We start from the raw sequence: 24,109 nt of genomic DNA on the forward strand, positions 1-24,109 counted from the left end.
CATCCAGTATTTTTCAAATCTTAAAAAGATTTTTATTCTCCTAATGACACTGTCAGAGATTGCTTTTCTGTTAAAAAAAATTGAGAAAATTTTTCTCTTCATGCGTTTTGAAAAATAACTATTTTATATCATTGTTTATTAATAGAGAAATGTCAACTTTTGGTAACTATCACAAATGGGGCTGAATGTAATAAAGACTTAGAAGATTCCACTTTAGAAAACCAAGATGAGATTGCTTGCATACCATTGAGTGAAAATGATGAGAATGAGACTGAACACATCTCTTCATTAAGGTAATTATAATGCTTTTCAAGAAGTTTATTTTATCTTTCTAGTTGAAAGATTTTTATTTTATCTATGTAGATTATACCAAGCTTATGGGTATAAAGTTGTTATTTAAGTCATTTAAAATAAATGTATAGTAAAATAAAATCTTACTTTCTCAGCACAGTCATTTGATTTGAAAAATTGGGCCATTTGCTTGCATTTTATATTTAATGAATGGGGAAGAGTTAGAACTTGAAATTTAAGTTTAGAATTGTTTCTTCCATTCTTGCAAAACGACTCCTAGTATTATCTAGAAGGGAAAGGCATCTAATCTCCTGAAGTTTTCCTCTTTGATGTGTGTTATAGCTAATGCCCACCAGTAGCCAACTTAGTAAATTCCTAATTTTGTCTTAGCCTAGTCTCTTACATTAAACATTCAATAAACACTGATATTTGTTTGGTTTGTTTGTGGAAACAATCATATTACTTTATGGTCACCTACTGCACAATTTCCTAATAACTTGTCCTTGAAAGGACAGTTTCAAATAGTTTGTATATTTTAATTTGTATCATCAGCCTCATATAATAATTTTATATTTTGCTAGGGTATCTCTTGAGCAAAACTTGCTTATGTTAACTTGTAGTAGCTGCTTACTATGAAGATGGATTTTTTTTTCAGAATATATAGTTACTCAGTAAATTCAGTTTTTCTTTGCAAATGACTTTTAGGTGCAATTTCTATTCAATCAAGATAATGCAGGTTGCTTTTTTAATAGCTAATTTAATTTCCTTCGCTTGTAAAGCCTTGTAAATTTTTGATGGTGAGAGATATCTTACCTTGTATTTTTTAAAGAATGTTAATGTTTAAAAATACTGTTATATATAACAGATTGAGTTAATTCAGAACAACTTTAAATATTATTCACTTAAAATGGTATACAAAGAACCTTCAGGAGCAATACAATATCAAATTGCATTTCTTAACATATGAGATCATTTTCTCAAATGTGAATTGCGTATTTCTTAGAATTTCTTAGCTGTAAGACCTTTGAATGCCTTTGCATGCTAAAGTGTAATACATCTTTCACCATGCTTTTCTTCTTCAGTAATCAAGATGTTAATGCCACATCTGTAGCAGCAATTGAAGCCTCTCAACCAAAGTCTTTAGATTTGTCTCCTTCAAAAACCAAAATTACAGAATTGACTCAGATCGTTCCAGTTGACAGTGATGTTGGAGGAAAAATTAGTGATGCTAATATTAAACTGCTGTAAGTATTTTTTAATAGATGAAATTGTAGGAAACAGAGAAGTATTGTGTTGAACGTGTATGACACTTCCAAGGGCTAGGTTCAGTGCACTTTTCTTTTACTATTCAGTGAATATATTAATGGCATCTAGCATTCTGTCATTAGCTTTTTAGATACTATAGAATAGGCATATGATTTGTAGTAAGTTATTGATTGTAACAATACCACTACAAGAAATTAAGTCCTTTCATTTTTACTTTTTTGTGGATTTTGCAGGACATAGGCTATTATCCACGTGGTCATTCTTTCCATCATTGCATATCCTAATCCTTTGAGATCTTTTTGTCTTTTTTGTTTTTTTCGTCAGTGCTGCATCATTGCTTTGCTCTAGTCAATATACTGGAGACTTTCCACTTTTTTAATATCCTAGTTATGCTATTATACTATTTAGTCAGTCAGTTTTCTTTCTAACTAGATGAGTAGTCTGTTCCCTTTTCTATTTGCATGAGGCTATATTTTTTATACTATTTATTGCCTCCAAGTTGATGGTTACATGGCACAACTTTAGTTATATCTATACAGTATCTTTTCATTTGCCATTTTAGAGATTTGTGGTGTGCCATTGTGTGTAGCCATGTAACACCAGGGAAGGAGCAGGGCCTTTATAGAAGCCCGTAATTTGAGACCCTTGAAAGCTCTTTGCAGTTTCCTGGATGTGTTTCCTATTGTATTTCATTGTGTGTTTCATTCTATTTCCTACTCTACTTCTGGGTCATGCAGTACTTACGTTATTGTTGTTCTATGAATGTGAGTATTTGAAGTACTTCTCAATTCATTTTTGATGCATTTAGTTGGGTTTTTTTTTTGTTTTGTTTTTGGTTCATCTGGCTGTTTAGACCAGTCTCTTGTATTGCATGAATTTAACCAAAGAGATTTGGGATTTGATGTAATTTAGATGCCATCTACTAATAGTTGTTTTAAATAACCTATCATTAGTGACTTCTAGATACCTCATTGTTCATTCATCTGATTAAAAAGTAGAAGCTATGAATCATTGATCAAAGCAGACCTCATACAGTATCTTTCAAAAAAATCTCATGAGTTCAATCATCTAAAAAGGCTTGAGAGCTATAATTTCTTTTTTTGATTCTAAATGAACACTTGCATATAAAAAGTAAGACAGAAAAAGGGATACAAAAATACATATGCCATTTTAAAAAAATATCAAATTCAACATGGTATTATAGCTATCCTGCTTGTTGAGTTTCTTCCTGATCTTTTATTCCTTCTGTGTTTTTTTAAGTTGTTTCATATATTCTTTTATTTCTTATCTTTTTTCAAGGCAATGGGATTAAGTGACTTTTACCCAAAGTTACACAGCTAGATAATTATTAAGTGTCTGAGGCTGGATTTGAACTCAAGTTCTTCTGACTTCAGGACTGGTGCTATATCTACTGTTCTAGCACCTAGCTGCTCCCCTCTTTTTTTTTTTTCCTGACAGTACTATCACTAGCTAACATGATTTTCTCACAGTAATACTGTGTCAGAGCTGGTATCATTATTCATTTTGGTTTTTTTTTTTTTTGGCAAGGCAGTGGAGATAAGTGATTTGCCCAAGGTCTCACAGCTAGGTAATTATAAAGTGTTTGAAGCCAAATTTGAACTCAGTGTCCTCCTGACTCCAGAGCTGATGTTCTGTCCACTGCTCCACCTAGCTGCCCCTGTATCTATCAATTTTGCCCCTATTTTTTTTACCAATTAGAGAGCAGAGGTTTAAGGATAGTAAGTGATCTAATTTGGGTTCACAGTTGGTATGGGTCAGGTCATAGACTCATTCTGCAGTCTTGTGCTTCTTTAAAATGATACCATACTTCAGTAGACTCTCTTTTTTTAAATTAATTTATTTAGTTTATTTATTTTTCCAACTACATGCCAAGGTATTTTTCATAATTTATTTTTTTTGCAAGGTTTTGAGATCCACCCTTTTCTGCTCTCCCTTTTTCTTCCCCAGTCTCTTGATATTGATCATCTGATATAAGTTTATATATATGTAACTATGTTAAACATATTTCTGTATTCCTCAAATTGTGAAAGAAGAATAAGAACTAAAGGGGGCAAAACCACAAAAGAGAAAAAACAAAGCATAAAACAAATTTCAAAAATTGAAAATAATATGTTTTGGTCTACATTCAGACTCCCATGGTTCTTTCTTGAGATGTGTATATTTTCCTTCACAAGTCTTTTAGAATTTCTTTGATCATTGTTCTGCTGAGAAGAGCTAAGTCCATCATAGTTGATCATCACATGCTCACTTTTAATATGGACAATATTCTTCTGGTTCTGCTCACTTCACTTAGGATCAGTTCATGCAAGTCTTTCCTGACTTTACTGAAGTCTGATTGCTCATGATTATGTACAGAACAGTAGTATTACATCACATTTATTTCATTTTCTTGAGCCATTCCTCAGTTGATGAGCATCCCCTCAGTTTCCAATTCTTTGCCACTACAAAATGAACTGATATAAATATTTTTGTACAGGTAGGTTTTTTTCCCTTTTTTATGATCTCTTGGATCTACAGACCTAATAATGGTATTGCTCAATTAAAGGGTATGCACAGTTTTGTTGCCCTTTGAGCAGTTTCTAATTGTTTTTCAGAACGGTTGGATCACTTCACAACTCTACCAACAATGCATCCAGTTTTTATACATTCCCTCCCAACATTGATCATTTTAGTTTATTGTTGTATTGGTCAATCCAGTAGTTACAGGCTGTATCTTTTATAAAAACTTTGTTTTTAGCATTTTTTTCCTGCAATTGCATGTTTCTGACCATAGGAAATTTGAATATAGTTTAACCATTATGCTATGCTTTTTTTAAAATTTTTTTAGGGAAGCTGAAAAAGCTGATACTAGTAACCCCAAAGTGAGAGGGCATGCCCTCAGACCTAAACCCAACTTGTCCGAACCATTTGGAAAGAAAGCAGAATCTACTGAAAATAAAATCGAAGTTGAGAACAAAAATTCACTTTCAGAACTTCCAGAAAATGTTGAAAAGGTATGGAATAGGGAGAGATTGAGTTGAAAATAAATAATAAAATGTTTTTCCAGTTGATTGAGTAAGATGCCTGAGGTTTTACTGTGAAGTAATATTTTGTGTATTTAAACCAATATGCTAGAATTTAGGTTTTTTCAAGGCAATGGGGTTAAGTAGCTTGCCCAAAGCCACACAGCTAGGTAATTAGAAAGTGTCTGAGGTCGGATTTGAACTCAGGTACTCTTGGGGCGGCTAGGTGGCACAGAGGAGTACCTGGGTTCAAATCTGACCTCAGACACTTAATAATTACCTAGCCATGTGACCTTGGGCAAGCCACTTAACCCCATTGCCTTGAAAAATCTAAAAAAAAATGATACTCCATGAACTTAGGTACTCCTGACTGCAGGGCAGGTGGTCTATCCACTGTGCCACCTAGCCACTCCTACGCTAGAATTTCTAAATCCAAATGATAAAGTTTTCTAATAAATCATTATACTTTTATTGCATTGATATTGCCATTACTGAAGACATTTTTTGAAACTTTTCCAATATCCATAATGTTAGTAAATGTTTGTTCTTTGAAGATAAATATGATTTTTGGAAATATTCCAAAATGAATTTGACTATAGTCTTATAAGTTGAATAAGTCCATTTTTGTGTAAAAAATGAATTGTGATAGGATTAGATATCTAAAGTGGAGTTGTGCCACTTTTTTTTCATTTTAATATTTTTTTATCTTTGTAACTACATGCAACAGTAGTTTACAGCAATCTTTTTTTTTTTGGCAAGGTTTTGAGTCTCACATTTTTATCCTTCCCTCCCCCTTCACCCTGACAGAAAACAATCTAATATAGACTATCTATTTATCTATCAGACTATACTAAACTTAGATTCTTTTAATTCATGTTCTGAAAGTAGAATCACATCAAAATGCGGGAAAAAATTAGAAGCATAATAAAGAATTGAAGCAAATGAGCTGTAAACATTGCCTGTTTCTTTTCCAGAGTTCTTCACATAGTTGACTTAAGATGCATTCATAGGGGGCAGGTAGGTGCAGTGGATAGAGGACCCATCCTGGAGTACTGAGTTTCAAATCTGGAGGACCTGAGTTCAAATTTGGCCTCAGAACTTAATACTTACTTAGCTTTGTGACTTTGGGCAAGTCACTTAAATCCATTGCTTTGCCAGAAAAAAAAAAATTGACACCCAGTAACAGCGTTCATTCTACGTCTCCTGAAGAATTTTTCATTGATATTGCCCAGAAGCATATTGTGGTTAGTAAATATTGATTGAATAGTCCCTATGTGACTCCTTAGAAGGGACAGTTCCATTTGTATGTCTAAGTTTTGGTATATGTATTTAAAATAGCTGTTTTCACCCTACATTGAATTATAGTCAGACTTTTTTTATTTGTTGTATTTGGACTTATGTGATTTTCTTCTGTCCTTAAATCCAACCATTAAATTAAATTTTAAAAGCTTGTTTGACTATGACCATCATTTTTATACAAGTTAACATTTTATAATTTTCCAGAATTTCATGGAAAAAGATATATATGATCCTCCTGATATTACTGGAAAGAAAGTCACAGAGACAGAGAATCAAGGACCTGAAGCTGAATCTCAGTAAGTATTAGAAAAAATAAATTTTAAAATAGCATTTAGAAGTGGTGGCAATATGATTTCAGATTTTTTGTTTTATTTTGTTTTTCAAGCAATATGTATTTCTTTTCTCCCTTTAATTTAAAAGTAAAAAAGAAAAACAATACCCTTGTAACAAATATGCAGTCAAGCAAAACAAATCACCACATTGTACTTGTTTAAAAATGTACATCTTATTCTAATTGCTGATTTTTGTTTCCAATTGTTGTATTTAAGATTTAAATTTAAATTAAAATGTGAATGTAGCTAACTCAATTGAACAGTGTTATGTTCATAGGTACAGAAATCCAGAAATGGTAGTTATTCCTATAGGTTCTGAATCTCCTTACTAAGTTACTGTTGTCAAAGAATACTAACCAAATCCATGTTTAATAAATGAAAAGGAGACAGCAGCTTGGCAAATTTATTGATTTATTGATTTTTAATTTTTTAAAATTAAAATTTTCAATTTCAAATTCCCTTTTTCTCTACCCTTTTCTACTCATTGAGAAGATAAAAAATATATACATAGGAAATCATGCATACTTTATTTCTGCATTATTTGTGTTGAAAAAAAGCAAGAAAAATAAAGAGGAAAAAAGCATGCTTCAGTCTATACTCATGGTTCATCAGATGTCTCTGGAGGTGGATATCATTTTTCTTTATAGGTCTTTTGGAATTATCTTGGATAACTGCATTGATCTGATCTAAGCAAAATCTTTCACAGTTGATCATCATTGCAACATTAGAACATTGATTTGTTACTGTATACTATGTCCTGACTTCCCATATTTTTCTGACAAATCCTGCTCATTATTTCTTACAGCACAATAATATTCCATCCCAATCACATATCATAACTTGTTAAGCTGTTCCTCTAAATGAAATGCTGTAAATATTTTTGTACATAGAGGTCCTTTTCCTTTTCTTTTGATCATTTTGGGATATAGACTAGTATTAGAATTTCTAGGTCAAAAGTTTTGTGTGTTTTGTAGCTTTTTCAGTGTAATTACAAATTGTTCACAGCTCCACAACTGCAGCAGTATGGAAATTTTAGAAAGGAACATATTTTATGAAAAGAGACAAAAGAGCATCTCTTTTGAAATCATTGTTTCCAGTGATCGCCTCTAAAATGTATTTCTTCCTAATTCTGGATTTGTTACTTACCCACGTGACTCCCCAAATCAGTTCACCTTTCTGAGTTCTTCATCTATAAAATGAGTGATTGGACTCAAAGACTTCAGGGTCAACTCTAAATCTGTGATCCTTGATATGAGAAAAAATGGTGTCACATGTATCAAAGGTAGTAAATGGGTAGGTTGAGTGGAGAATAAGCAATTATGTAGTGCAGGGATAGGAACCATTTTTCTGCCAAGGGCCATCTAGATATTTATAACATCAGTAGTGGCCTATATTTGGTCAAACGTTTAATTAGTTCACCTCTAAAAAGCTTATCCATTTATTGAATTTTGAGTTCTTCCTATGGTTGCTTTGGCAAAGCCAAATCAAATGATTTTGGGCCCTTACATGTGTTCCCCACACCCATACCTGCTGTAGGCTATACATTGTGCTAAGTGCTTTATAAATTCTCTTTTGATCTTACAGTGACCTTGTAAGTTAGATGCTGTTATTACATTTGAAAAAACTGAGGCAAATAAGTTAAATGATTTGTCCAGGATAACACAATTAGTGAGTGTCTGAAGCATAATTGGAACTCAGGTCTTCCTGACTCTGGACTGAGTACTTTATCTACTGTCGCCAGTTGCCTCTAACTATGCCACGAATTTAGATCTCACATGATCAGGAAGCAAAGATACGAAACTTCTTTGTGCTTATTAGAGTCAATCAGATGTATAGTTCATGTTGTAAACAAATTGTCAACTGCTTTTTTAAAAAAAAAATTTGCTTCCAATCATATATAAAAGCAATTTTTAACATTGCTTTTTACATTTTGAGTTCTAAGTTCTAATCTTCTTTTCTTCCCCTCCCCTACTCACTGAGAAAGCAATTTGTTTCAGTCATGTAAATCATATTTCAATATTATGTTGTGAAAGAGAAGAGACCAAAACAAAACTGCAAGAAAAAAGAAAAAATGTATGCTTCAGTCTGCATTCATATTCCATTATTTCTTTTTCTGTTGTTGGATAGCGTTTTTCATCATGCGTCCTTTGGAATGAGAATAACTAAGTCTTTCACAGTTGATCATCACATAATTCTGTTACTGTGTACTCTGTTCTCTTTGTTCAGATCATTTCACTTTGCATCAGTTCATATAAGGCTTCCCAGGTTGTTGTTTTTTTTCTTAGATTTTTGAAGGCAGTGGGGTTAAGTGGCTTGCCCAAGGCCACACGGCTAGGTAATTATTAAGTGTCTGAGGTCGGATTTGAACCCAGGTACTCCTGACTCCAAGGCCGGAGTTCTATCCACTGCACCACCTAGCCGCCCCAATAATTTTTTTTTTAATTGAAGGTAATAGTCTTTAGTCTTCGTTTAAATTCCACAATTCTTTCTTTGGATTCAGATGGTATTCTCCATCCCTGCTTATTATCTCTTATAACATAATAGTATTCTGTCACAGTCATATTCCATAACTTGTAAGCTATTTTTCCAGTTGATGAGCATTCTCTCAGTTTCCAATTCTTTGCCACTACAAAAAAGAGCTACCATGATATTTTTATACATATAGGTCCTTTTTGTTTCATTTTATTTTATTTCTTTAGGATTCTAATAGGTCAAAGGATACGCAGTTTTATAGCCCTGTGAGCAATTTCAAATGGTCTTCAGATTGATTGGTTAGTTCAAAACTCCACTAGTGCATTACTGTCTTAGTTTTCTCATATCCCCTCCAAAATTCATCATTTTTCTTTTCTGTTTTATTAGTCAGTGTAATAGGTGTGAGGTGCTACCTTGGGGTTGCTTTAATTTGTATTTTTCAGTAATATAGGACATTTATTCCATGTAATTATACATAGTTTTGATTTCTTCTAGCTGAAAATTGTTTGTTCATATTGATCATTATTTGATCATTTATCATTTGATCATTTATTGGAGTATGATTCATTTTTATAAATTATAAATTTGTCTCAGTTATATATTTGAGAAATGACTTGGCAACTGTTTAGTTCATAACATATTCTAGGCTGTTTGAACACTTCATTCCTAACATATTCCTTTCCCCAGTCTTCCTTTCTTCTTTCCCTCTATCTTTTATAGAAGTTGAATGGAGTGCCTGAAAGGTGGGGATTTTGTGTACACATTTCTAACTTTACAATTGATAATGATAAAAAATGTTATACATTGATTTTACAAAGGATTTTACACATGTTTTACAAAGTGAGTTATTTTTCAAATTGTCTTAGTTTCACATTTGGAAAAATACACTAAATAGCAGATCATTTAATAGAAAGAAGACATTTCTTATTTTAGCATTCCTTTTTATTCCCCAGTGAAAATCTTGATTTACAAGAAAATAATAAGGCAAGTACTTTCAGACCATCTCGGTTAATGAGGGGTCGAATGCAGAGAACAAAAGTACATATAGGAAGAACAACCAACCAGAAAGAAATAGAAGCAGCAGAAGACAAAACTGGAACCAAGAAAGAGAAAGCTGAAAGTGAGTCCAGTGTCACCAAAGATGTAAGTATTCCCCACCCCCTCACCCCCCCCCCCCAAAAAAAGCCTTGAATCCAGGATGAAGCCTGATTTGTTAGTTTGCTTTCTAGTCAATTCTGCTTTTCAACCCTTGCCTCAGCAGTAATTGCTTCTTAGGAAATGAAAAGTAATTTGTAATATTGTCCTAAGGTAAATGCTTTCCCCTTTTGCAAAACAATATGAATTTTGGCTCTTTGGCATAATTGACAGTTTTCTCTACTAAATAACAAATATAAAGTAATCCCTCTCAACTATGAAATTTATTATGAAGACTTTGAGATTGAATTTTAGATTTACATTGAATAGTAAAGTCTTTCAATAAAGTTGAAACTAAAAGTCAGTGCAGTTTTAAGCAGTAACAACTTAGATTAATAGTTCTACAGACTTAAAAAATGACATTTAAAAATTTTAAAATATTTGTGTTTTTGATTAAAATTCAAAACAATCAGATTTTATAGAAACTTTAACCAGTTGCTGCTCGGTGACTCCAAGCATTGCATTTATTTCCCTAGCCTTAATACCTTGCAAAAATGAGATTTTGATGCATATTACAAGAGTTTTTAAAGCTTAAAACTGTGCTAAGACTTTTGGAACTCCATGTATACTGATTGCATAGATTTTATTCAGCTATCAGTGTAGGTATTTTTCATGGTAGGTGAAGCACTGACAATTTGGAAAAGAAAGAGAAAGCTGGCAACCAAAAGAAGTGTGACAGTCATTCCTAAGTTGATCAGTAAATAAGACTGTTAAAATTCTATTAAGTAATAGTTATTGTCTAAAGTATTATGATCCCTTCAGTTATTTGTGATGATGATAATCAAGACAACAATGATTGGCCAGGCAATAAAGGTTAAATGATTGCCCAGGGTCATATAGCTAATAAGTATCAAGACTGATAAATTTAGGTCCTCCTGATTCTAGGACTGGTGCACTATCCACTGTGCCACCCCCCCCCCCCACATTTTTAAAAGCTGGTAGAATTCAAATTTTTAAAATGGAATTATATTTTATATGTAATCAAATTAATTTTTCTCTGTTGGTCTCTGACAGGGTTCCTCCTTATTTTTGATATTGTTTACTATTTTCATCTTGTTTATAACATTCATTACCGTTGACTGATGCCTTAAGTCTGACATCAGACTTTGAAATGATGACTATAATACCTGTGTACAATGGTCATATCTGTACTTCTGTGATTGTCATTAATAGTGGCCAGTCAACAAAATTTAGGTTAAATACAGTAGTCATTATTAGTACCATACTATCAAAGCTAAGGCATCCATCCTTTCATTCTGTACTTTTTGTATTACATACTTTGTCATTTGTCATTTGTCACTTCTTTTTTAGGGAATGACTTGCATTAAAACCAATCATGTCAGTATATTTAAAGTAATAAATGAAAAGGATCAGTATAGCTTTCTTATAGGCAGATTTAAATATCTTTGGTTTTTAGGCTACCATTTGGTGCACTGTAATAGTTCTTTTTTTTTTAATTTAAGGCAGTAGTAGGGTTAAGTGATTTGCTTAAGGTCACACAGCTAGGCATTTATTAAGTGTTTAAGGCTGGATTTGAACTCAGGTCCTCCTGACTTCAGAGCCTGTGCTCTATCCACAGCACCACCTAGCTGCCTTTGTTGTAATGATTCTTTATGGCTTATGTGGTTCCCAATAACATATATAATACTAGTTATACCTGACCATATATAGCATCACATTTGATCCCCAATTGACTTGATATATTGAAGGAAGTTCAATTCTGAATGAAAAAGTATTTTCGAAAAAAGATAATTTCGAAGGTCACAATTTGCAGGGATAACATTGTGGCAACTTTTTGTGTGTTAATAAAAAAGGGAGAAAGAATGAATTCTTAGAGATGTGAAAACAAGGGAAAGGGAAATGGAAGCATGTAAATGTTATCAGCTATTTAAGAGGAGTATTGAAAGGACAAAATTTAAGGAATCATCTTAGAATTTTATTTATAAACAGGATACTTTGCCTTTTTATCTCTTGAAGTTCAGTAGTCTGGATTTTCAAATGAAGTTCTTTTCCCCATTTGGTATTAAGTGCCCTTGATACCTTTTTGTGGTATGGAGTTGATCCATTTTTGACTCCATTTATTTATTTATTTATTTTGAATTTTGCAGTTCTTCCCCTAATCTAGGTTTCCCTCCTACCACCCCCCACAGTCTTTACATTGTTTCCATTGGTAGTTGATCCATTCTTAAAGACTATCTCAGTAGATTACAAACACTAGTAGATTTTTCTAAAATGAAAAGGCTTCTATTTCAAGCCTAGGACCATGTTTTGCTTAGCATATGCACATCAACATTCAGAGGGTTCACCTTCAGGCTATGGATTTTTTATTCATAAAAACTCTTGAAGCTTATTATTGTATGAAGGGATTATTAATAGAGGCATTATGTTCACCAGGAAAAACTTGAATTATTGAAATAACAAGTACATTTCTTAGAGTAACATTTTTTGTGAAATGTCAATTTGCCATTTCTTATTTTAAGGCCCAAGCAGAAGATCAGTCATTCAACAAGTTAGATATTAAGAACAATAGTTCACAAAGTGAAAAGGGAGATGTAATTTCTCAGAAGTCAAAAACAGATGAGCCTGAGGCCATTAAGGAAAGTCAGAGGTAAGTGTATCAGCAGGAATTGATTTAGTTTTGTCTTTGTATTCACAGGTCTTAGCATACAATATGTACTTAATAGATGATTGTAAGTTAATAGATTGTTTTGTAATGGGAGATTTTATGGCTGTACATGATAATTTTTCCAGAGCTTAGCTGGAAGAATTGAATATGGGCTATTCCATTTCTTAGAACATGTGTCTGAGACTGCATTTGAACCCAGGTACTCCTGACTCTAGGGCTGGTGCTTTGATCCACTGCGCCACCTAGCCACCCCACACTTTGTCCTTTTTTGAAAACAGAATATTTATATGTCTCTAGTTCTATAAAAGTTCTCAGGTTATCTAGAGTTTTTATATTATATAAATTAGTTCAGCACTCATATCTGCAGATCCTTTGATATCTTGATATAGAGATTTCTGGGCCTAGTGAATTGAATTTATTAAATTTATCTAGTTATTCTTATATTATTTTTCATTTGTTTGGGATTTCAAGTCCCTTGCAGCATTTCTAGTACTTCTTAGCAGGAAGATTTATGGTCATGGCAGGTGGTGGGGAATAGAAAAAAAAGTTCTGGTATGCATTATTGTCCTTTCTACTCTTTGCGGTAGTTTTCTTCATTTATTGACTCTCTGTTATTACCAATATAGCTAAAAAAGATCTTTTTCACCTTAGCTCTCTTATCTTTTGTTCTTTAAAAAAATCAGAGCCTTTTGTTTTATATCATATTCATTTCCCAGAAACAAAGATAAGGAAAAAAATAGTTTAGTAAATCCAATAACCAAAACATTAGCCATATCTGATAGTAATTATGATATTAAATACCTGTACTCCTTTTTCCCTTAATTTAAGAAAATATTTCATTTTGGCACCAAATAAAATGAGCATTTCTATATGTGAAAAAGTATATGTGAAACTATATGTGAAAAAGGTGTATGTGAAACATTATGCATAGCTTTGTGTTTTAGTTATATGTATTTGGTTTCAAAGCTGTCTTAATTGTGTTAACTTTTTTTGGCTTCCCTTTATGTAATAAGGAATGATGGTAGATTTTCTTAACTCTTTTAAGGGACAATTTTATTTATTTTTTATTTTTTAGATTTTTGTAGGGCAATGGGGTTAAGTGGCTTGGCCAAGGCCACACAGCTAGGTAATTATTAAGTGTCTGAGGTTGGATTTGAACTCGGGTACTCCTGACTCCAGGGCCGGTGTTCTATCCACTGTGTCACCTAGCTGCCCCTAAGAGACAATTTTAAGGGACACAACTTGGTCTTATAATTAATAAGATTCAGTTTATGTTTTTGTTCTATTTGCATTGTTGTAGTAATTGTGTTGTTTTTCTGGTTATTTTGGATCTTGTAAATCTCATCATACTTCCCAGAATTATTTTTGCTATTTCTACTGTAACATTTCCCAATCTGTCAATACCTGTTTTCGGTTTTTTGCTACTATATAGTGTGATGATGTAGGTATATTTGAAATTGTGTGATTACATCTTTGTGAGGTCTTTGGATAGCTTCCCCAGCATTCTTCATTTCAATGACTTATGTTTCAGAACAGAATTTTTTATTTCCAAGATTTTTATTTATTTCCCTTAGTTTTTGACAACTGCATCAATAGAATTATAGAGCTTAATATTTTTTACCTCTGCTTACTGTGAGTTTTGTGAAATTTCTTTTTCCAAAATTATAGTTGTGTATAGGTCAACCTCTTCAGAGTTTTCTCATCCTTCAGTATTCTGGCTCTGATCTTAACCAATTTGGGGCTACTTTTTTTCAGATCTATACTGGTTGACACCATGATATGTGACTATGATTAAAGGTCTAGCTCCACAATCTGTAAAAAGACCCTCTAAACTCTTAAATAATCACTCATGATGATCCTTTCCTTTTTTTCTGTCAGCTATCTTCTTGACACTATTTAGTATTACTCTGTTCCTCTTCAGATGCTTTCCTCTCTTTGTTTTTCCTCTTATCATTCTGTCAAGGTACATAGGCTGGAAAGTGTTGTTCCTCCTAACCTTTCACCCATTTCCCTAACCTAGAGACCAGCCTGCATATGGATGAGTGTGTCTATTTTCTTGGCACTGGAAGAAACTGAAGTAGTATAATTCCTGTCCATTTATTTGCTGAAAATATGAATTTCATTGTGGAAGACTCTTGTTAATATTTGGGAGATCAATTGATTTTAACAATTCTTACCGAAAGAAGGGCAGCTCAGTACCGTTTTGCTGGTTCTTCTGTGATCTTAAGATATCAGCTTTAAGTTCTTAACATTTTTGGTATTTATTGCTTTCTCAGAAGAGGAAATAATTCTTTTTTCTTTCCTTTCTGATATTTCTATATATGCTAGCATAAATTTTCAACTATTATAATTTTTACTAAAAGACTGAATAACTTGTTTGTAATTTTGCACTGTTTTGACAGTCTGCATGATGGCAATAAATCTGTTGCACTCAAACGAGGATCAGTAATGAGAACACGATTTCAGAAGCCAAGACCTAATATAGGAAGAGCAGCTGGAAGAAGTGAAAGTAGCACAGGGGAGAAGGCATCCAAAGAAATAAGTGTCACTGGAAAAGTAGAGACAGGTTTACTTCAGACTGGTGGTGAATTCAGTTCTCTTCCCCTCCCAGATGTAAGTTTTAATATATTTTTCTTTATTAAAAATATTCTTGATTATTTTTCAGAAAAAAATTATTAAATTTGTGCTATGAACAGTGCTTTACACCTAATGAAATTTAAAATCTTTGAAAGTGGTAATGGTTATTTGTAGATTCTAGAAGGAGGAACATATTTGTTGGGTACCTAGTTCATTACAAATTTCCATAAAATTGTCTTTAGGTACCATATTGTAGCTGAAATAATGCTATAAATTACCTTGGATAAGTCAGTTTTTTTCTAGATTCCATGTGTCTTATATGTAAGCTAAGAAGGCTTGTGTAAGACAGTTTCTGAAAGTTCTAAACAATCCCTGATTCAGAATTTTATCCTGCTTTAAGATCATCACTTGTTTTGTGAATTTTATCATTCAGTAATATTGGAGCTAGAGGAAATTAGAAAGAATTTGTCCTGATTATAGGATATTCCAGAAGATTTATTTTTAAATTGATTTTAAAAAACTCAACATTTGATTCTTGGATGTTTAAAAACAATTTCCTTTATTTGAGGTTTTGCTTCCATTTTATTTGAGGAGTCCACTATCCTCAAAGCATTTTGTTAATTAGTATTTTCCACTATTTCTTATCTGTTAGATGATTGGATTTTAAGGAGGTAGCCTAAAGAATGGAAACATTCTTTTTTTTTTTAAGAAAGTTTATTTATTTTGAGTTTTACAATTTTTCCCCTATTCTTGCTTCCCTCCTCCACCCCCCACAGAAGGCAGTCTGTTAGACTTTACATTGTTTCCATGGTATATATACATTCATCTCAGTTGAATGTGATGAGAGAGAAATCACATCCTTAAGGAAGAAAAATAAAGTATAAGAGATAGCAAAATTACAGAATAAGATGCTTTTTTTTTTCTAAATTGAAGGTAATAGTCTTTGGTTTTTGTTCAAACTCCACAATTCTTTCTCTAGATACAGATGGTATTCTCCATTGCAGATAGCCCAAAATTGTCCCTGATTGTTGCACTGATAGAATGAGCAAGTAACGGAAATGTTCTTACCGTAAAAGTAGCTTGGAAGTATTCACAATTTCAGATTTGACATGGCTTCTAAAAAAATTATTGGTTATTGATTGACTTAGGAAACTTTTAAACACTTGAAATCATGATTGTGTATTAGTTGATTATTATAGATGTCATTTCTAGATCATAAACTGTGGAGTGCCACCTGCTGTTGAAGAATTTGAAAAAGAAGCACCTTCTCAAAAAGAAATCTCAAGTACAGTAATTTCTCTGAAGCCTTCTTGCATATCCCCAATAGAAGGATGTGAAGAAAATAAGGAAACACAATCTGCAACTGATCTGGAGCAAGTTTCAGATGTTATCAAAAGGTATCTGAATGAATCTATTTATTTGTAAGAGAAAATCAAATTTAAATTTATAGTTGATAGTTAATTAAGTAGGATTTCTAAAACTCTCTGAAAAAAGGGCATTTCAATTTTAAAGGATGAATCAGAATTCAATAACAGAAGACTGAGAAGGACATTCTTATCATTGTGTAAAAGTATGATAGTGGGGAAAGCATGTTTTGAGGAAATAGGTCATCTGGTTTTAGCAGAAGTATAGAATGTGGATACAGAAGTCAGTCTAGAAAGGTTGATTGATGTTACATTGTACACAGTCTTGAATGCCAGAAAGAGCTATTTGTAGGCAATAGGAAACCATTAAAGATAATATAGAGCATAATGACATTACCAGATATGGGAATAATATGAAAACTGGACAGGAATAGGCAGAAACTGAAGATGGGGAGACTAGGTACAAAGCAATTATTTAGTCTAGTTGATGAGGATTTGGACTACTTTGGTTTCAATGGGGTTTGAAAGCCAGGAGTTCAAATGGAATAGTTTGGTTACAGTGGAGTTTGAAAGGAAGTGCTTCCTATGAAGCGATATCATTGAGATTTTAAACTAAAGATTTTGATAATTAATTAGAGATAAGAGGTGTGACAGACATGGAAGAATGAAAGATAACATTTGTGGTTTGAAGTGAGGGAGGGAAATGCTAGTACTACCTACAGAAAGTTTAAAGGAAGCATAAGCTCAGTTTTAGACATACTAAATTTTGAGATGTTAGTGAAACACACGAGAGTAGTTATAAGCAGTTGTAGCTATGAAATATAAAAAGAGCAATTAAACCCAAACATTAACATATGAGAGACAGAACTTTTCTGTGCAACCATTTTAAACAGGTGAAAATAGGATAAGCTAGATATTAAAACAAAAGGTTGAAAGAGAGATAGTGTAATAGATTTCACAGAAGGCCAGATACGCTATTGATATCCAGAAGGAAACAATGCCCAATGTCATATGAGGCAGAGACTTTAAGGATAAGGATTAAAAAAGCCATTTGTATTTGATGACTTCTTTGCGGGATCATTTCCAATAGAGTCATGAGGTTGGATGCCATCTTGTTATACGTTAAGGTTGATGATGGAGTGGAGACTTTGAATATTGAAAAGTTTTTCAATAAGTTTCATAATGAAAAGAAAGAGAATGAAGGAAATAGCTGACCTAAGGGCAGAGGGATTAAGCGAAGGTACTTTTTTTCCTTTAATAGCTTTAAGAATATAAAAATATGTCAGTGAGCAAATGGGAAGGAGTCAGTAGAGAGGGAGAAATGAGAACATTCTGAGAAAGTTGGAAGAAATGGGCTCAGAGTTGTAGCTAAAAGGATTAACTTTGCAAAAAGTAGGAATACTGATAACAGAAATTGATGAGGAATGAGTAATAATGAGAAATTTTGAGAAAATGGATTGAGTTGCCTTCAGTTGGCCTTAGTTTTTGCAATGAAATAGGGAGCTTAAATCATTTTCTGCAAGCTTGTAAGTGGGGATAAACCAAAGTCCTTGAAGATAAAGGGAAAGGTTTAGAATTGTTATTATGAGGAGTAGTATACCAATTAACAAGTATCTCTTAAACTCCTGTTGTAGCAGGCACTGTGCCAGGCTCTTGAGAGATACAAATACAAAAACCCGAAATCATCCCTACTCTTTTTTTAGAACATTTATTTTTTTATTCTCATTTTGTACAAATTTTTTTTTACATTAATAAAATATTCTTGTTTACAAGTAAACGAAATACCCCTCCCCCCATGAATATAGACTTGTATAGACTTGCTTGGGTGAAAAAAGTAAAGGGGAGAGAAAAAAAATTAAAATTAAAAAAAATAATAGTAATAATTGTAGGTATGGCCAGGTGGCGCAATGGACGAAGCACCAGCCCTGGAGCACCCGAGTCCATATTCAGCCTCGGAAACCCAATAATCACCCAGCCATGTGACATGCAAGCCACCTGATCCCTACTGCCCTTCAAAAATCAGAAAGAAGGAAAAAAAAGACCCAAAATAAAATAAAATAGTAGTAATAGTAGGGGTGGCTGGGTGGCAGACAGAACATTGGCCCTTGAGCCAGGATCACCTGGGTCCGAATCCGGCCCCAGACACCCAAAGATCACCCCGCTATGTGGCCCCAGGCAGGCCACCCAGCCCCACTTGCCCTGCACCCTCCCGCAAATAATAATAATAACAAAAAATGTGCTTCAGTCTTTGTTCCAACACCAACAACTCTGTCGTGGGTGGATCACATTCTTTATGATAAGTCCATCACAAAAGTTACTTCCATATTTTTCCACCATTGCCATTGCAGATTACAACTCCCTCCTTTCTTATTTCTCCACTACCATGTACTCTATTTTCTCTCTCCTTTCACTCTGACTCTGCTGTAGGGTCGCTGAGTGGCGCAGCAGACAGATCCCTGGTCCTGCGGCCAAGAAGCCCTGAGCCCCCATACCACCCCTTAAGCCCAGAATTCACCTGGCCCTATGGTCCTGGGCAGGCCTTCCAATCCCAGCCCCTTGCAAGAAGTAAAAAAGAAAATGTGTTATATCTGACCACTCTCCCTCCATAGTCCATCTTCTCCTTTATTCACATTCCCACCCCTTCCCCCTGCTCCCCCCCCTTCTTACTCCAGATGCCTATACCCCATTGAGTATATATATGCTGTTTCCTCTCGTAGCCACCTCTGATGAGAGCAAAGGTTCCCTCATTCCCCCTTGCCTCCCCGCTTCCATATCATTGCAATAGCTCATTGTAATAAAAAAAAATCTTATTATATGAAATATCTTGGCCTATTCCCCCTCTGCTTTTTATTTCTCCCATTACATTTCCCTTTTTTTCTATTGACTCCATTTTTACACCATATTTTATCTTCGAATTCAGCTTTCTCCTGTGCTTCAACTATAAAAGTTCCCTCTACCTGCTCTATTAACTGAGATGGTTCATATGAATATTATCAGTATCATTTTTCTATACATGCAGTTCATCCTCATTAAGTCCCTCATATTTCCCCCATCTCCTCCAATCTCCATGCTTCACCTGAGTCCTGTATCTGAAGATCAAACCTTCTGTTCAGCTCTGGCCATTCCAAAAGGAACCTTTGAAATTCCCCTGGTTCATTGAAAGTCCATCTTTTTCCCTGGAAGAGGACATTCAGCCTTGCTGGGTAGTTCATTCTTGGCTGCATTCTAAGCTCTTTTGCCTTTTGGTATATTGTATTCCAAGCCGTACGAGCTTCCAATGTTGTTGCTGCTAAGTCCTGTGTGATCCTGACTGCAGCTCCACGATATTTGAACTGTGTCCTTCTGGCTGCTTGTAATATTTTCTCTTTGACTTGGGAGTTCTGGAACTTGGATATATTATTCCTAGGGGTTGGTTTTTTGGGATCTCTTTCTCCAGGGGGGATAGGTGGATTCTCTCCATTTCTATTTTGCCCTCTGCTTCTAGAATATCAGGGCAATTTTCCTGTAGTAATTCTTTGAAAATGATGTCAAGGCTCTTTTCCTGATCATGAGTTTCAGGTATTCCAATAATTTTTAAATTATCTTTCCTAAATCTGTTTTTCATATCAGTTGTTTTTTCAATGAGATATTTCACATTTTCTTCTAATTTTTCATTTTTTGGGGTTTTGAAGTATTGATTCCTGATTTCTGGTAAATTCATCAATCTCCCTGAATTCTATTCTTTATCTGAAGGATTTGTTCTCCTCAGAGAGTTTTCTTATCTCTTTCCATCTGGCCAATTTTGCTTTTTAAAGCATTCTCCTCAGTAACTTTTTGAACTGCTTTATCCATTTGACCTAAGCTGGTTTTTAGCATGCTATTTTCTTCAGCATTTTTTTGGATTTCGTTGAGTAAGCTGCTGACTTCATTTTTCATGTTTTTCCTGCATCTCTTTCCTTTCTTTTCCTAGTTTTTCTTCCAACTCCCTCATTTGATTTTCAGAGTCTTTATTGAGCTCTATCATAGCCTGAGCCCAATTTCTGTTTTTCTTGGAGTCTTTAGATGCAGGAGCTTGTGCTTCCTCATCTTCAGACTGAGTATTTTGATCCTTCTTGGGCTCATTTGCAAAATATTTCTCAATGGTCTTCCTCTTGTTTCTTTGCTTGTTCATTTTCCCAGCCTAACCCTGTTTTTTGGGGTGCTTCCTGAGCTTTTGGGAAACTCCCACAAGGGTCTCAGTGTGTGAGGCTCTGTCCTCCCTCCTGGTCTGTGAATGACCATAAGTGCCCCCCTCTGCCACGGGGCTGAGGTGGGGGGGGGGCGTAGACTGGGATCAGGATCTGAATGTGGTCAGAGCCCCAGAGTTCGGCAGGGGCAGAGGACAGAGCTGGGCAGTCTCTCTCTCTCTCTCTCTCTTCACTCCCCTCCCTCAGCTCAATGGGCTCATGCCCTGGAGGCTCCTGCTTACCAGCGCTGCCTGCTTCTGTTTTTGGATCTGGGCTGCTGAAAGACCAAGCTGCTGGCTGTGTGTCCTGAGGGCTGGGCTCCAAGTGCTTGCTCTGGCAGAGGTCCCCCGCTGTTCCCCCACTTTGTGCCCGGTGCTCCCCAGGGTGCAGCTCAGGAGACCTTCCCCCCCCCCCCCCCCGCTGCTGTTAGCCACGGCTCCCAGTGCCATGGGGCTGCCTCCGGGAGCCTGAAGTTCTTTCACTTTGGCAGGCCGCCCCTCCAACCCGGGGAGCAGAGTCTTTCTGCTCTTTTTCCAGGTTACCTTGAGTAGGAGAACTGCCTCACTGGTTTCCTTTCTGAGTTCTGTCTCTCCAAAGTTTAGTTAGAGTCCTTAGTTTATGAGTTTTTATCAGAGAGCTCCTAAGACTCGATCCTTTCATGTCGCCATCTTGCCTCCGTGTCCCCCCCCACTCTTTTTTTTTAAGATTTTTATTTATTTTGAATTTTACAATTTCCCTCAATCTTACTTCCCTTCCCCCACCCCCACAGAAAACAGTTTGCCAGTCTTTACATTGTTTATATGGTATACATTGATCCAAATTGAGTGTGATGAGAGAGAAATCATATCCTTAAGGAGGAAACATAAAGTGTAAGAGATAGCAAGATCAGACAATTAAGATATCAGGTTTTTTTTCCCCCATTTCAGACAGCCCAAAATTGTCCCTGGTTGTTGCACTGATGGAATGAGCAAGTCCATCAAGGCTGAACATCACCCCCATGTTACTGTTAGGATGTACAATGTTCTTCTGGTTCTGCCTATCTCACTCAGCATCAGTTCATGCAAATCCCTCCAGGCTTCCCTGAATTTCCATCCCTCCTGGTTTCTAGTAGAACAATAATGTTCCATGACATACATATACCAGTTTGCTAAGCCATACCCCAATTGAAGGCCATTTACTTGATTTCCAATTCTTTGCCACCACAAACAGGGCTGCTATGAATATTTTTATACAAGTGATGTTTTTACCCTTTTTCATCATTAGAGCAATTTTTCATATGACTATGGATTGCTTTGATCTCATCTGTAAATTGCCTTTCTATATCCTTTGACCATTTGTCAATTGGGGAATGACTTTTCATCCCTACTCTTGAAAAACTTAAATTCTGTAGAATTTAACAACATGTATTAACGTTATAGAAACTAAATATACAATAAATGGTGAACAAGGCAAATGAAAAAAGGAATTCTTTAAGGTTGTAGGTTGACAAAATGCACTAAAAAGAGGGGAATGTCATTGTCACAGATACAAGAGATGGAGTGCCATTTGTGTGCTTGAGAGAATGCAGTTTTGACTGGGCTGGAGAAAGCAAGGAGGGAAATATGTTATGAAGAAGGTGGAAATATAGGTCGAGGCAGAGTTGCAAGGAGATTTAAAAATAGGGGACGTTTATACAATTTATCTCAAAAAATCTTAGTTTAAAGATTAACTATATTTGATCCTGGAGATGAAAGAGAATTTATTGAATAAGGGAGTATCATGGTCATAGTTTTGGTGATCTTCACCATGGAGGATGAATTGTAATGAGAATAAATTTGAGACAGGGAGATACCAATTAGAATGTATTGCAGTAGTTTGGCTAAGAGATGATGAGGTAGCAACTGTAGGAGTTACAGAAAAAGAATTGGATTCATTGGTGATAGAAACAATCATGGTGGCTATTATTTCATGTCTCCAAGATGTTTTCTCTCCTTTTTGTGGAAGTTCAGCACCTCCCCAGCCTCTGGGGTCTTTAGCATTGAAAATAATGGATGCTACTTTAAAAACTCTTAAGCTTTCAGTTCCTCACTCTCCTTCAGTGCCATCATCTCCATTCCCCCTCAGTCCCTCACTCTCCTTCAATCCCATCATCTCCATTCCCCCTCAGTCATAAACAGAGGTGTTTAAGTCATGGATCTCAGTCTTACCCATTAGTATTCTATTTCTTAGATATTCCTCTATCTTTCCATAACCTATCATTCTATCTTTCCCCATGCTTCACCCTCTTCCTGTGTCTTACCCATTTTTGCTTCTATTGTAACTTAGTATCTTTCCACCCCTTACTATTTTCTCCAGGACAAAATTCTCTATGCTGGGAATACCTTGCTTTTTCACCCCACATTATTCTCTTCTTTCATATGTAGAACCCTTATTCATTGTCTTATCTTTGCTCATCTGTTTTCAGACCCTATTTATGAATTACTCCCACCATCAGTCTCTTCCCTTTTTATTTACATCACTGTTTTGATTTGGTCCATTACAAATTAATACTCTCTAACCACAACTTACTTTTTTACTTCCTTAATTTAGATTCCATATGTCATTTCCACAGAAATTATTCCAGAAGTTCTCTCTTCAAACTTTCCCACAGTTAAAACTAATGAATTTCATACTTAAATATTTACTTAGAAAATTGATGTCATTTACTGTCTTCCCTTTTTGTATTCCTCTCAGAACCCTTTACTGTCATCCCACATTCTCTCCTATTTTCCTCATTCCCTGACAGGGTAAGCATTCTTGCCAAGATTATCCCTCTACATGTGCCCTTGATCCCATCTCCTGCCATTTTTATCAATAGATTGCCTTTCTCTTTCTTCCCCCTCCCAAACTTCTCTTTTTTCTTTTTCAGACCCACCCTAGAAAATCTATCTATACATCTTGTGTCCACTTCTTCCCCTCCTCTGCTCACTCTTCAATCTGCTGTTAAAGTCTGTCTTCTGACCTCATCACTCATAAAACTTTCTCCATAAGATTTCAAGGATTTCTTAATTGCTGGACCTGGTGGTTTTTTCTTAGTCCCCTTTGATTAGTATAATTTGAAAAATTTTTGATACAGTGATCTTATTTAAGAATAAAGACTATGGAACCATAAGGAAATAAAGAAGCAGAAATGAACAGCTTCCTTGGGCACTAGAATAATCTTACAGAATTTGTTACTTCTGGGAGAAGAGAGTGCTAGAGAACAAGGGATAGTTTTTTGGGTGTGGAAAGACACCATTAAATGCTTTATTAAGGATTGCAAGGTTTTTTTTCCATTGATAAAGGAGCTTTCTCCTGGCACATGGTTGTGTAATTCCTAGCTTAAAACCTCAACTTTGACATACCAGTACTTATTTGTATCTTTTAAGTACCTTCTTCATACCTTTTCTAACAAGTATTAATAATTTGTTTGGTGCTTAAATGGCCACTTTTCTTAACTAGA

At 34.8% G+C, this 24,109-nt stretch overlaps 1 protein-coding gene across 4 annotated transcripts in view; it reads left to right on the forward strand.

The window, feature by feature from the left end:
* Positions 1-24,109, forward strand: part of BDP1 (BDP1 general transcription factor IIIB subunit) — a 102,034-nt gene that overhangs the window by 35,774 nt on the left and 42,151 nt on the right. For all 4 annotated transcript variants that reach the window (XM_074204211.1, XM_074204212.1, XM_074204213.1 and 1 more), the window contains 8 exons: positions 146-293; positions 1,374-1,535; positions 4,406-4,571; positions 6,084-6,175; positions 9,637-9,826; positions 12,358-12,485; positions 14,906-15,116; positions 16,293-16,477. In XM_074204211.1, coding sequence (XP_074060312.1) covers positions 146-293; positions 1,374-1,535; positions 4,406-4,571; positions 6,084-6,175; positions 9,637-9,826; positions 12,358-12,485; positions 14,906-15,116; positions 16,293-16,477 — 1,282 coding nt within the window. The remainder of the gene's footprint in view (positions 1-145; positions 294-1,373; positions 1,536-4,405; positions 4,572-6,083; positions 6,176-9,636; positions 9,827-12,357; positions 12,486-14,905; positions 15,117-16,292; positions 16,478-24,109) is intronic.

This window comes from Macrotis lagotis, chromosome X (assembly GCF_037893015.1).
Source record: "Macrotis lagotis isolate mMagLag1 chromosome X, bilby.v1.9.chrom.fasta, whole genome shotgun sequence".
Classification (NCBI taxonomy): Eukaryota; Metazoa; Chordata; class Mammalia; order Peramelemorphia; family Peramelidae; genus Macrotis; species Macrotis lagotis.